General features: G+C 52.1%; 1 protein-coding gene across 1 annotated transcript in view; it reads right to left on the bottom strand.

The window, feature by feature from the left end:
- Window positions 1–564: 564 nt before the first annotated feature.
- Window positions 565–14155, bottom strand: part of TAF4 (TATA-box binding protein associated factor 4) — an 82923-nt gene continuing 69332 nt past the window's right edge. The window contains 1 exon segment of the mRNA XM_021672436.2: window positions 565–2063. Coding sequence (XP_021528111.2) covers window positions 1896–2063 — 168 coding nt within the window. The 3' untranslated portion in view covers window positions 565–1895.

Consider the following 14155-nt stretch of genomic DNA (forward strand, 5'->3'; position numbering starts at 1 on the left):
GAGCTGCGTCTCCAGCGGAACTGGTGAGTAAACCTGCCTGTCATTGCAGGTCCGTCACACCAGGTGGAGTGAATGTCATGCTGGGAGGCCAAGTCCAATCGCGGCAGTGACCACTCCCCAAGGTGGTCAAAGGCAGGGAACAGTGCACATCTGCGCTGACCCTCTGAGGGCCCACCAGGAGCTGCGACCTGTCAGGGCCAACTTGTACCATGAGCCACCCTGGAGACCCCTTCTTTTGCCACAGGAGGAGGGCTGGGGCCCTCTGGGCGCCTCAGCTGGGCTCACCAGGTGTGCTTCTGTGTCCACCTCCCCCTGCCCTGGGCCCCCCCCCGCCCCTCCCAGCTGTGCCCAGCTCATCTCCACCTGCGAGAACAGAAGGTAGCGCAGCCTCCAGCCCTCAGCCTCCACACAAGGCAGCTCGGCCCTGTCCTCACAGAGAAAGTTCTTTCTCCCGGCTCTACTGGGGCTCAGGTGGTTCAGAAAGCAGCACCTCAGCAGAGCCAGAGTGGAGTCCAGTAAGCAGAATCTAAGACTGGAAAACTGGGGAAAAACAGGCAAAACAAATACAGATAAAGTTGTTTTTAATAAAGGAGTTAATTTTCTTTCAATCCTATATAAAACAATAGCAATTAAAAACTTCATTTTTGAAAGTAAAATATTTACATATGAACAAGTAACTGTGCAAAATTTACATGAAAAAATGGAAAGACAGGGATTTCCTAAAAGACAAAATAAAAGGTGTAACAGTTCTCAGGTGTTGATAAAAAATACTGATCAGCATTCAGTTCACACGCGCTCGAATTAAAGTCTAACGTGAGAATTCACACGGAGAAAGCCGGAGTATTTACAGTCATAAAAGTACTATCAATAGACAATTTCATACAATAACCTCTGAAAATATAAAGAACCAATTAGTATATTTGTAATAAAAAAATAGGTACAAAGAAGGGGCTTTGCTCTGGACGCCTGTCAAGTCGGCCCAAGGCTTGCATACAGTGTCTTAGCAAAATAGTTCTAGTTTACACAGCCATTCTGTCATGTGCCAAAGTATGTACAGTTACTGACAAAATACACCAACCATTTTTCAACACTTGATTCACACCGAGAAACAGTCTTGATGATTCTTCTCAACTTTGATTTTATTTAATCTAGGTTTTCACTTTTAGCTAAAAAAACACAGTGCAAGTAAAATATATTTATGCTGAAAAGGTTTTCATCTCTTTTAACTTTACAGCTTTACAAACTATAGCAAATAAAATGCATTTGTACAGATGCTGACCACACATTCAGAAGGAGCCCACCTTTGCTGGGCTCTGCCTCTACTAAGCAGAAATGTGATTACACTCTGAGGTGGGGGTGCCACGATGAACTGTGTCCTCCTGCAGGACTCTCAGCAGAGGGGAGGGCAGGGGAGGAGTGGCGAGGAGAGGGGAAGATAAATAGTCTAAAAAATCAGTTTGCTTTGCCAACTGACTATTACAAAAATAAAATAAAGGAAATGAGGTCATCGGCTGTAGACAAACACCTATGTAGTAAGTTAGGTAGAACTAAACCAAAATGCACAAATAATGCAGAAACTACTATGAGTTGACAGAGGGCAGCTAATTATTTGCTAACGATTCCATCAGTCTTTATATATGGCTTGTTTGGCAAGAAGGCCACTCAATCAAGATGAGTTAAGATTTAATTGTCCTTTTAAGAGTATCCACAGGCCTTTGTGTTCTCTCTCTTACAGAAACGTATTTTCTTTCACACTGAAGAGCTGATTTAGAAACAGGAATATAAAACTGTTCCATTGTAAAGAGGTGGCTGTTTTTTTAAACAATATCCCATTTGCTTGTTACAAAAAGGCGTAATCTGCAAATATATAAAAAGTCCCCAGGCGTCCTCCTGTGTCACTTAAGGAATGCTTTGTAGAGCAGCAGTGAATGGCTTGTCTCGCGTTCATTTTCTAAACAAAATATGAGGTCCCTGAGGTTGACCCGCGTGATTCTTTGTCGTGTGAACTGCCTGGGGGTTCCAACACCCGAGCTGCCTGGGACCACTGAGCCGGGGCCCGACCCCTGGTGACGAAAAAGGAGAAGACAGTTGTGTTAGCGGGGCTCGAAGAGGGGCTGGCAAGGGGTGCCTGTTGGCTGTCCCAAGTACCCTGATGCCAGAGGAGGCCAGGCCCGGCCAGGCCCCTTCCGGCAGGCCCACAGGAGCAGGGGTGAGGGCAGGAGGCCCCACGGTGTGCCTTCAGGATAGGGCAGACTCAGACACTGCCCAACGCCCCACAGTGCTCAGACCAGGCCCGGGGCTGAGGACGGACCAGAGGGTGGTACCTGCCCAAGGCGGATGGCTGAGCAGCCCCAGGGCCACCCTCCATGCGACCACAGCAGAGGGCATAGAAGCCATACTAGGTCTCTGTGTGTCATCCCTGCTTGGCTGCTGAATTCCTGCACTGGGTGGGCTCGGCTCGGCTGGGACTGGGTGTGCTGGGTCAGCTGAGAAGGCTGGATTGCTCAGTGGTTCCCACAGTGATCCCCGGGCCTCTGGCTGGGCCCTGGCTGCAGAGACCCTGCCTCCGCCAGCCCCTCCAGGTGACCAGCTGTGTCCTGAGTCGCCTCAGATGCCTTCCTGTTTGGAGAAGCGTAGCTGCTGGGTGCCAGTTCTTGTGGAGCGTTCCCGTGGTTTCAGCAGACAACACCTGCACGACACCAGCCAGCGGGCACATGCCAAACTCCCAACAGCTGCCGTTTCCCCATTTGGCTGAAAACCAAGACCTGCTCTGGGGGTTAAAGTTGCTCACGTATATTTAAGTACAAAGATTATGATGGCATCTTTACAGTACGTTCTCAACCAAAGTTAAGATGCTGGAAGTAACAGATTCTGCTCTGTGTGCCATGGGAGCCATGCTGTGGGCAGCTGCAGGCAAGGCCCAGCTGCCCCGACCTGGTGCCCTCATCCTGTCCCTCATCCTGCCCTTCCTCCCATCCCCCCTCTGCCACTGTCAGTTCGGGCTGGGAGCACGGTTGCCCTGTGTGATGGTCTCTAACCGACAGCATTTTCTTTATTCCTGTGAGACTCAAACAGTAGAGGGAACCCATCTCCCTTCAGATGCCCTGAGCTGTGAGGGCCCTTCTTTAGATCCGCCCTGGGTCCCTCTGCTACTGAAGCCTCTGCACGCGCCACACTCGCTGATTACAAACTGATCCACACCTGATCAAGCTTGGGCAGGTGACAGCTTGCAGAGTGAGGGCGGGGCTCTCAGAGGCACCACCCAAACAGGCTGTGACCCACTGACACCTGCTATAGATTCCAGACTGCGGCTTGACGTGCCTACCTCATAATAGCTCAGCAGCCAAAAAAGAGGGCTGGGGTGGAAGTGAGTCGCTCGTCTTAGGAGCACAATTTAAGGGATGCTGAGAGTCAGAAATCAAGATATTCTAATGCAAGTGTCAGCACCAACCAAGGGGTGCCAGCGAGGCGGTGCCCGCTGGGGGCTGAGGCCACACCCAGGCCTGGCACACTGAGAACCTGATGCCAGGCCCTGCTTCTGTGCCAGGCTCTGAAAGTGCAACTATGAATGAAAACCATAAATTCTCCAGGTTCTATGAGTTTTATAAATACAACTAAATTTTTCTTAAATCTTAAAAAAAAAAAAAAAAAAAGAAAAGAAAAGAAAAAAAGAAAAACAAGCTTACCCGCAAATCTCACCTGCCTGATCCTCCGACTGCCTCTGTCTACACAGTGCCCTCCGCTTCCCCACCCACCTCACCCCAGGCAGGAGGGTCCACACTTGTCTTTCCCACAGGGTCTTTGCTCACAGAATTCTATGTGGAGTCTGACTACCACAGAGGGTCCTCTGCTAAACTGCTCTGAAGACAGAGTCCCTCCATTCTCAGGACTGGGGCTGCCGGCGGACCAGGGCCTTCTGTGCCCAGCCTACACAGCAGTGGCAGCGGCTTTCCTACCTAGGTTCATCGAAACCCCTCATGGGCTGTGCCCGTGGTGGGCACAGACGCCCGGGGGACCGGTCATGGAGCCTGCTGGGAGGAGTGTGAGGGCTTCCAACACCGACGGGAGGCCGGAGGACAAACCACCTGTGGGGACCAGGGCCAGGGCACCATGGACACTCTAGAGGGACTGTGGCACGTGCAGGCGCGATGGTGCAGAGCAGGGCCTGGGACAACACAGACCCAGGAGGGCAGCACAGACACGAAGCCCTGGGGGCCTCGGCCTGAACAACTCAAAACGCAGGGGCTTGGGGTTTTCTAGGTGCAGGCACTGGGGTCAGAAAACAAGCAAGCAAGCGAGCAAACATAAATCCCCACGACCTTGGACATGCCACGTGAACCCTCCCTGAGCCGGGTCTCCGCTTCTAAAGATGGCGCCACAGACACCCCCTGCCCCGTCACAGGGCTCTTAAAAGGGCCAAATGAGAGGAGGCGATCTCTACCCTGCACATGTGCCATGGGCACTTGAGGTTGAAGCCCAGTGCAAAGAGTCGCCATCCACAGATCCACCTGGTGCAGGGTCTGTGCCACCCAAACGTCAGGCCCCACGCCAGCAGCGCCTGGGCTGTCCGGGAGGAGCACGTCTGCTCCTAGGGTGGGAGCCCACCAGCCCATCCTTTCCTCCACCACCACAGAGCCCCAGCCATGGGTGGCGATGGCTGCGCCCACAGCCGCCTCGGCAGCAGGTACAATGGCCCGTGCAGCACGCACTCCAGCGCTCTGCCCTGAACGCATGCGCGCCCCCTCCATACCTAACCATTCACAGGGTGTCACACGCGACGCCAGGTCATCGCAGCATATTTTCCAGAAGAGCAGTAGTAACAAAAAACTCGGACACACAGCCTAGAGAGTGAACACCACTTTCGGGAGGCTGAGGATGACCTGGCTGCCAAACTGACATCTCCCAGCCTTTCTTCCAATCACAGTTCAGCACAAGCAAGGAACCCAGGTCTACGCCAGCATCACCGTCTGCACAGGGTGCAGACGAGGGCACCTAGATTTCAAAATCACCACAAGTCGGCGCAGAGTCGACACACGCTGAAGCCTGATCCCCCCAGTCCCTTCCCTGCAAGGCCACGGCGGGGCAGGTTCGTGGGAAGCCACTGCTGAAAGGCTAAGCCACCTCAAATCCGAGGGCCTGAGAGGGGTCCGAGAAGGTCAGCATAGAGCACAGGGCAGGGACTGCCGAGCATGAGATGGGAAAGGGTCGTCAAGGCAACATGGCGTGTCCTGAGAGGAGCCGTTTGGCAAGTGGTAGTGAGGCAGAACAGAAGGAAAAGGGAAAGTGCCAGGTACTGCAGCAAAGGGCCAGGAGAACCTGAGGACGATGTGGGTCCTGCACAGACGCCAAGGACCTGTTCAAGACCCGGACTTCCCCATGCGGCCAGCAGAGGGCACCAGGGAACCACAGATCCAGCAAACACCCTGAGGCCACCAGGGCAAAGGGACAGAGGCGGCAAAGCCATCCAGAGCCACCAGAAAAACAGAGAAGAGTCAGAGAATGGGGCTCCACACACATCAGCAACAAACGCACCTTGGAACGAGGAAACTAAGACAACACTCTCAATCCAGTAACATCTGCTTAAATGTGCACTTAAGGATATCAAAATCACCTCAAATCGGAACCTCAAAAACTAGAAGACAAATTGTTATAACAATAATAAAAATATAAATACAAAACCAAAAGCGAAAGGAAGTAAGAGTTGACTGGACTTAAGAAAGAAATGTAAGGAAGAGACACAATTATCTCAGAAATGACTGCAACAGTCCAAGGGAGGGGACAGTAGAAACGCAGTAAGGAACCCACGCGAGGCAGGAGGCCGGGAGCGCAGAACCGAGACGCGCAGAGGAGGGAAGGTCAGGCGAAAACAGCGCAAACCAGAGCTGGGCGAATGTGAGAAACGGCATCAGCGGTGTCTCCAAGTGTCTCCTCGAGCTACTTACAACAGAGAGAAAAACGGCAACTTGACAGTGGCAAGACCTGCCAACCCACGTGAACCAAGCTTTAAAGTCAGCAGCAGCAGCAGCCAGGTGGACGCCACCTGCCTCCCAATCCAGCGCTCTGAGGACATGCCAGCCGGCCTGTGGCATTCTAGCTGAAATTCTACAGCCTGGATGGCATCACGAGGAGACGCCAGGCAAACACAAACTAAGGAGCCGTCCATGAGGCAAGGACCAGTGCTCTCCAGAGTGTCAAGTTCATCAAAGACCAGGAAAGACCAAGCAGCTGCCACCAAGAGGAGGAGCCCGAAGAGCCGCGAGGGTCCTGGGGCAGGAAAGGATGTCGGGGACACTGGTAAGAATTAAGTAAGGAGAAAATATTTGCAAAAGACACATCTCATAATGGGCTGTTATCCAAAATATACCAAGAACTCCTGAAACTCAACAATAAGAAAACAACCTGAACAGATGCCTCACCTAACACCTACAGATGGCAAACGAGACACAGGGAGATGCTCCACGTCCTCCCTCGACAGGGAAATGCAAATTAAAATGATGCCACCACACACCCACCAGAGCGGCCAAAACCCAGAACACAGACAACACCAACCACTGGCGAGGATGTGGAGAAACAGGCCTCTTCGCTGCGGCTGCTGGGCTTCTGACAGAACCGAACGCGCTCTTACCACGTGAGCCAGCAGTCGTGCTCCTCAGTATTTACCCAAAGGAGCTGAAACTTATGTCCACACGAAATCCTGCACGCAGATGTGCACACCAGCTTTCTTCGTAATTGCCAGAACTTGGAAGCAGCCACAATGCGCTTCCGAAGGTGAGTGGGTAAAAGAAACTGTGGCACATTCAGACGTTGGAACAGTGCTCCATGCTGAAAAGAAATGAGCCCTCAAGCCATGAAAAAATACGGAGGAGCTCAGGTGCATATTCCTAAGTGAAAGAAGCCAGTTTCAGAAGCTGCACAATTTCAACCACATGACATTCTGGAAAAGGCTGAACTATGGAGGCCACAAGATCCGTGGGGCGGGGCTGAGAGGAGGGGAGGGACGAGCAGGCAGAGGACCCGGGGATCCAGGGGCCACAAGATCTGTGGGGCAGGGGCTGAGAAGAGGAGAGGGATGAGCAGGCAGAGGACCCGAGGATCCAGGGGCCACAAGATCCGTGGGGCAGGGGCTGAGAAGAGGAGAGGGATGAGCAGGCAGAGGATCTGGGGATCCAGGGGCCACAAGATCCGTGGGGCGGGGGCTGAGAAGAGGAGCGGGATGAGCAGGCAGAGGACCCAGGGATCCAGGGGCCACAAGATCCGTGGGGCGGGGCTGAGAAGAGGAGAGGGATGAGCAGGCAGAGGACCCGGGGATCCAGGGGCCACAAGATCCGTGGGGCGGGGGCTGAGAGGAGCAGCGGGATGAGCAGGCAGAGGACCCGGGGATCCAGGGGCCACAAGATCCGTGGGGTGGGGGCTGAGAGGAGCAGCGGGATGAGCAGGCAGAGGACCCGGGGATCCAGGGGCCACAAGATCCGTGGGGCGGGGCTGAGAGGAGGGGAGGGATGAGCAGGCAGAGGACCCGGGGATCCAGGGCAGCGGAAAAACTCCGCACGATACGGTACGGGTGGAAACACGTCACTCTACAGTTGTCAAAACCCACAGAATATACACACCAGGAGTATGCCCCAGTGGGAACTACGAAAGCTGGGTGAGGAGGACGTGCTGACGTGGGTTTGTGGATTCTAACAAATCCACCACCGGCCAGCACGGAGGCTGCGCGCCTGCAGGGCAGGAGTACACGGGAAGTCTCACTGTTTTCCCCTCCTTTTTCCGTGAACCTAAAACTGCTCTAAAAAAGTTTATTAATTTTTAAAAAGTTAAACTCAGGAAAAACAATCATATCAGGTCTTTATAAAGTGAACAGTATCATAGCCATGTTTAACATGAGGGAAAACTGCGTGAGGGATATATGGAAACTCTCTACCACTTCCGTAACTTTCCTGTAAGTGTAGAATTCATTCAAAATTAAAAGTTAAGAAAAGAAGACCTACCCTTAAGAGATATCCTAAAGGAAAAAGAGAAAAAGAAAAGAACTATCGAGCACCGTCTCTGATGAGGAAAGGTGTCTGAGAGATTTTACATTCTGGACTTTGTGTTAATTGTTACACAGGCTACACACAAAGATCCTGAAACTTCAGAAAAGGCAAGCCGAACAACTCTGAAAGAACTGCTCCCCCCAAACAGACGCCGACGCCACACTTCACCCACCTGGCGGCGCCTCGCCTGGGTCCTCCGGGTCCAGCTTTCTCAGTGCTCCACGCGCCTCCCAGCCCCACGCCCAGGCCCTTCTCTTGAGCGAGGACACGAGATGAGCTCCCTGACTCTTCTTAGAGGCTACTCCACACATGTTAGCGCTCACATCCAAAGCTCATCAATGTGCCTTTCCCCTCCAATCCTCCCTCCTGGTGCAGGGACCCCAACTGCCAAAACGGTTGGGAAGCTGGTTACGCTGAATAAAAAACAACTACGCTGATATGCTGAATGATGGGAACTAGGTTCCGCATCGCCTGAGAAAGGACTAAGAGGCAAGGAAGGCGGTCGGCTAAACAGAGGCCCTGACGTGCTAGGCTAGGACCGGAGCATCAACACGAACACACAGGACCCCTTCGGCACGGAAGGCACATGCCACACACTCCCCTACATGCACGTGGGTCCTGAGCTCTGGCTGCTGGCACAGCCTGGAAGTAGGGGCCCCAGCAATCAGCACACCAAGGGCCCAGATCCTGGCCTCTCAACACCACACTCCACTAGAGGAAGCAGAGCTCCAGGGGAGCTGCAGAGTGGGCAGGGACTGCACGTGGCATTAAGGAATGCCGCACCTCACAGACAAGGGGGTGTCACAGGATGCAGACCCCGGCCACCAACCAAGCCTAGAAATGAGAGTGCTCATCAGAGCCTAACAAACACAAGAGGGATCTCTGCATCCACACCACAGCAATGAATGAATGAATGAGTGAGTGAGTGAACGAATGAATGAATGAATGAATGAATGAGCAAACTAATAAACCAACGAGGAGGGGCAAAGCTCTCTTCCCAGCAGAAGGCAACCAGCAGGTCCAGAAGGGGTGCCGGAAGCATCTCCACAACTGGGCAGCCCGGGGGTGGCGACAAGGGCAGGCAGTGAACAACAGAGGCCATAGGTGGAGGCACGATAAGGATGGGGCATCCGTGTGAGGCGGGAACGCCCTGTGAAATGCCAATACATGCCACAGGAACTGGCCACCATGCTGTGGAGAAAGTGCCGTGCTGGCGGTGGTAGCGTCGGTGCTGAGCGCCTGACCGGAGGGCTGCCTGGTAGCCACCTAAGGTATCGGCCACACGAGCACTCAGGGTGCTGGGCATCGTGTCAGAACAAGGCTGAAAGTATACACATAAAAAAATACAGGCGTGAACGCAAACACACATGGTGTAGCAAGGACCAAGCAGGCGGCGTGGTGCTCACATGCCAGAGTCTGCACGGAGCTCCTTGCTCTGTTCTTGCAACTTTTCTGTAGATTTGAAAGCTACTTCGAACTAAAAGAACAGCATTTTAAAAGTTAATATATTCCGGAAGATGATGATGGGGAGCATAGTTTCTGGATCTTCCCAAAGCTTCACATAAAAGAGCAACTCCATAGCAAAACCAAAACCCAGCAGACAACACTGAGAACAAAACCGATGAAGATGAGCCACAGCAGCCATCACCTGAAGGGCGCTGCAGAACTGGATCCCAACAGGCCTGGACCCAGCAGCCAGCGGGACTTCCAGGAAGAGCGGCAGGTCCCTCCAAGGGCCACGGCCAAACCTGGGGCAAGAGAGGACCAGGGCAGGCAGCCTGGCCACTGCAAATGCCCACGCCCACCTGCCAGGGCTCCTGCAGCACAGGGTCTCATGCAGGAGAACCTGCTGAGTGAAATCAGAAATGAGCAAGACAGGACCGGGGAGGCAAAGAACGGTCCGGATGCTCAGGAGATGCACAGGCCCCAGAGCCAGACACTGAGGAGCCCCGTTCCTAACAACACCTGGAAGTAACCGCAGAGGAGCACCATGGAGTCAGCAAACACTGCAGGCCACGTGTCCTGTCACAAGTTCAAGAAACCAAAACTCACGTCAAAATTAGCAACAGAAAAGCGTCAAGGTAAAACCCCAGATGATTACTATGAGAGAAAAAGAGGAAAAGAAGCAGAAGAGCATCCTCATGGGCCATAAAAGACCTCAGAAAAGCATACGCAAATGGCAGGTAAACGGCAAATGATGCCTTGAGAGAAACAGAAGGCAAAAAATGAGGCCAGGCGTGGTGGCTCACACCTGTAATCCCAGCACTTTGGGAGGGCAAGGTGGGCGAATCCTTGAGGTCTGGACTTTGAGACCAGGCTGGCCAATATGGCGAAACCCCATCTCTACTAAAAATACAAAAAAATTAGCTGGGTGTGGTGGCACATGCCTGTAATCCCAGCTACTCAGGAGGCTGAGGCAGGAGAATCACTTGAACTCGAGAGGCAGAGGTTGCCGTGAGCTGAGATCTCGCTAAGATAGAGTCACTGCACTCCAGCCTGGGCAACAGAGGGAGATCCTGTCTCAAAAAATTAAAAAAAAAAAAAAGAGAGAGAAATTATGCTGGACACAGCGGCTCAGCAGCATTGAGGGAGGCCAAGGTGGGAGGACCTGCTTGAACCCTGGAGGTCACAGCTGCAGGGAGCTGTGACTGCACCACTGCACTCCAGCATGGGTGATAAAGACCCTGTCCCTAAAAAAAAAAAAAGAGAGACAGAGATTTTTAAAATTAAGAGACTGTAAAAAGTGCTCTAGCAGGCAAAGAAGATCCAACGTGTGGAAAACAGGACTCTGAGGAAAGAAAGAAGAGAACAGAACAAACACAAAGGATCATTATTCCAGATGTCCCTAAGGTGACCTGAAACGACATGAAAGAGTGCGGCCAGTTGCACCAGACTTCCCTGAGGAGCCTGGGAACAGCACGGAAGGAGCACAGCCAGTCCTGAGGATGGCAGCCCACAGGACCGACCCGGGACGCGCGCCAGTGGGATACCCAGGCATGCAAGAGAAGGGCGCCCGGGGAGGAGAAGCATGGCCTACAAAGGAAGTCAAATGAGACTCTCATCAGATTTGGACAGCAACACTTTATGGAGGAAATAATTCAGAGTAACGTCTTTAAGACACTTGAGGAAATACAACGTGAGTGGAGGATTTACCCCTATCAAAACGGACCTTCACGTACAAAGGGCACAAAGTCATCAGCAGGTGGGAACTTGGGAGAGGCTGTTCGCATGAAGTGTTCCAAAAGAATCTAGCAGAGAAGGAGATTTGGAAAAACCAAAACGACTACAGAGACACAACATAGAGACAAGTCATGGCATTAAACATCATTATTTATGGCACTAAAACTCAAAGAGGGCCAACGGGAGAGCTCATGGTGTAAAACAGCTGCATGTGTCGACAACATAAATACAACACAAAATAAAAAACAGGGCCAAGGGAGAAAGCACACGAGCGGCTTCCAGCCGTTCCCACCACCACCGTGGGGAACACTGGAGTGTCCATATTCTTGTTCTCTGGCTACATGCAAAGTTAGGAGGTATTTTAACTCTATTATCTCCTATGTCCATGAGAACCAGGATTCTTTTTTTTCTCTCCCGCTCTTCTGCCCTCCCCGCCAACTACCCAGCCCCCAAGCCACAGGGGCAGCCAGGAGCCAGAATTCTTACTGTAGAAGATAAAGACGCCATTTTGAAGCAGGCAACTCCTATACCTCTGAATTTAAACCACCTGAACTGGAACTCTCCATATAAACCCATGAGACCCTGTTTTTACACACATTCCCTAGCTCTGTCCACTGAAAAGGACTCCCCACCCCAGTGGTGATGACAGCCCTAGTCCCAGAGAGTGGTCTTCAAACACCATCTCCCACTATAAGAAACCAGTTCTTGGAGAAATGACTATTTCCAGGTCTGAAACAGGAAAGCTTAAGGTGCACCTGACACATGTTAACGTCCAGATGGCAAAGATGCTGGCACCACGTCCCAGCATGACTCAGGAATCAAGCTGGAGATGCTTCCACTGGCAAAGGATGGCGCAATCTGAACTGCAACCAAGATGAGAAGTGTAAACCCTTGAGTTTACAATGAGTTTACAATGAGAAAAAATAAAACTGCTTGTCACCTTCTGAGGATGACATGCAGCTGACGCATTATCTTCAACTGGGTATATGAAAGGAAACACACGTGTCCCCTCTATGAGCTGTACCCACCAAGTGGCCAAACAGCAGTGGTGGAAGAGTCTCCAAAAGAACACCCCAACTAGGAAGAGGAAAAGAACTCACAGACCAAGAGCACCGCCGTCTCCAACCTCAAGGGACTAGCGACCCTCGGCATGAAGCATGACCAGCCACCATCCCCGGAGTGCCTGGCCCAGACCTGTGTCCTCCCGGTGAGGGGCACACCAGCACCCAGGATCCTGCCGCAGGGATGCAGCCAGAGTCAGAGTCACCTCTGGGTCCAGCCACCAACGTGCAGGAAGTTGAGAAGACGGAGGAACGGGCAGAGCCGCACCCCAAGGGTGCGGCCAGCAACCCTGACTCAGCACACGCCCTGGGCCAAACGCCCTGGTCCTTCAACAAACACATTGTAAGGAAAAGAAAGTGCCGGCGGGGTGGGAGGGACCTACAGCCTTTTTTTTAATTTTAAGGTTTCCTTTTCAATCAAGTTTAATGGGAAAAACACGGCAAGGCTGACCAGCGTGTCTTGGTTATGCAACTAAGGATTGTCATGCCCTGGCATTTCTTTCTGGCTTCAAGATAAAGTCAGGGCAGCAGTTACTTTTAGAGGGAGGTAAAAGCAGCTGTGATGTGGTGGGGCACGTGGAGCGTGGGGGGATTCTCAGGTGAACGTTCTAGTTCTTGAGCTGATGATGGGCTACAAGGTCTACGCCACGTGACAATTCAGTTAGCAATCAAAGAAATCCAGGAAAAAAAGGCTAATCAGTATCATTAACCTCTGCCACAAAATACTAAGAGTCCTTAACTCTAAGTGCTCTTCTCAATACATGTTGTTATTGTTCAGAATTTCAGCTCTTTCTTGGTTTACAACTGTATCTGCAGTGTGGGCTGCAGGCCTCACAGCCAGTGGGCACTCAGGCAGAGACCCAGGTGAGTGCAGGTTCCTGCTGCGGCCTCCTGTCACGGGCCAACACTCCCAGCCACACAGCGGCCACAGCCCGTGTTAGCCTTGGGAATCTGTTCTTTCTCTTATTTCTGACCCAAAGAAGAATCCCCCTAATTTATCTACATCTCACACATGCATTTATAAGGACAAGATGTTTATATTTTCTTCCTACATTGTACCTGACATTTTAACCTGTACTATCCCAGGAGGGATTTCTCTGAACCTCTGGGACACCATATTGCCAAAACTCCAGTGTCTATCAAACCTGGAGTACCTCCTCTCCACACCAGGTGGCCATTTCTTAGAGGTCACTGCTAGCATCTGGGCAGGTGAGCCCCAGCACTGAGGCCTGGGACATCCCACCCACGTGCTTCCAACAGCCCTGGTAGGGAGGCGGAGCTGTGCCCTGATCAGGTCACTACTCTGATCCTGTCCCAGGGTACACCTGCATACCGAAAGGGACTGTCCAATGTGCAGGAGACAGCAGCTGCCACGGGGCTGGGAGCAAAACAGAGGAGCCAGGGGCCGGGCAGAGTACACGGGAAGACCAGAAACATGAGAGTCCAGCCTGCCCGAGCAGCAAGACCTTTCCTTGTAAGTCAGGATCACGCCCTGGAGTAAGACCTACCTTAGCAAAGCCCAAAGCCAAACCCAGACAGGAAAGACAGGGTTTGCAAATTGAGTCCCACTAAGTTAAAGGGACTTGAGAAACACCTTGGCCTTTCCCCAGATCCTCACGGACAAAATGAAAAAGCCACACAAACTCAAGATGGTCAGCCAGTAACTCAACTGCCCGCAACAATCAACACTCTTAAAAGGAAATCACAGAATCCAGTTTCTCGCAGGCAATCATGAGCCGTGTAGGGAGACAAGAAAGTGTGACCCAAGACCAAGGAGAGTCGCACCCGAGAGAAACTGAACGTGAGATGGCCCAGGTGCTGAACTTGACAAAAACCTTATAAAACAACTTTAATAAATAAACTCAAAATAGAGGAAATATG

The sequence above is a fragment of the Aotus nancymaae genome, unplaced genomic scaffold (assembly GCF_030222135.1).
Source record: "Aotus nancymaae isolate 86718 unplaced genomic scaffold, 86718_ANA_hifiasm-v0.15.2.pri h1tg000029l, whole genome shotgun sequence".
Taxonomy (NCBI): Eukaryota; Metazoa; Chordata; class Mammalia; order Primates; family Aotidae; genus Aotus; species Aotus nancymaae.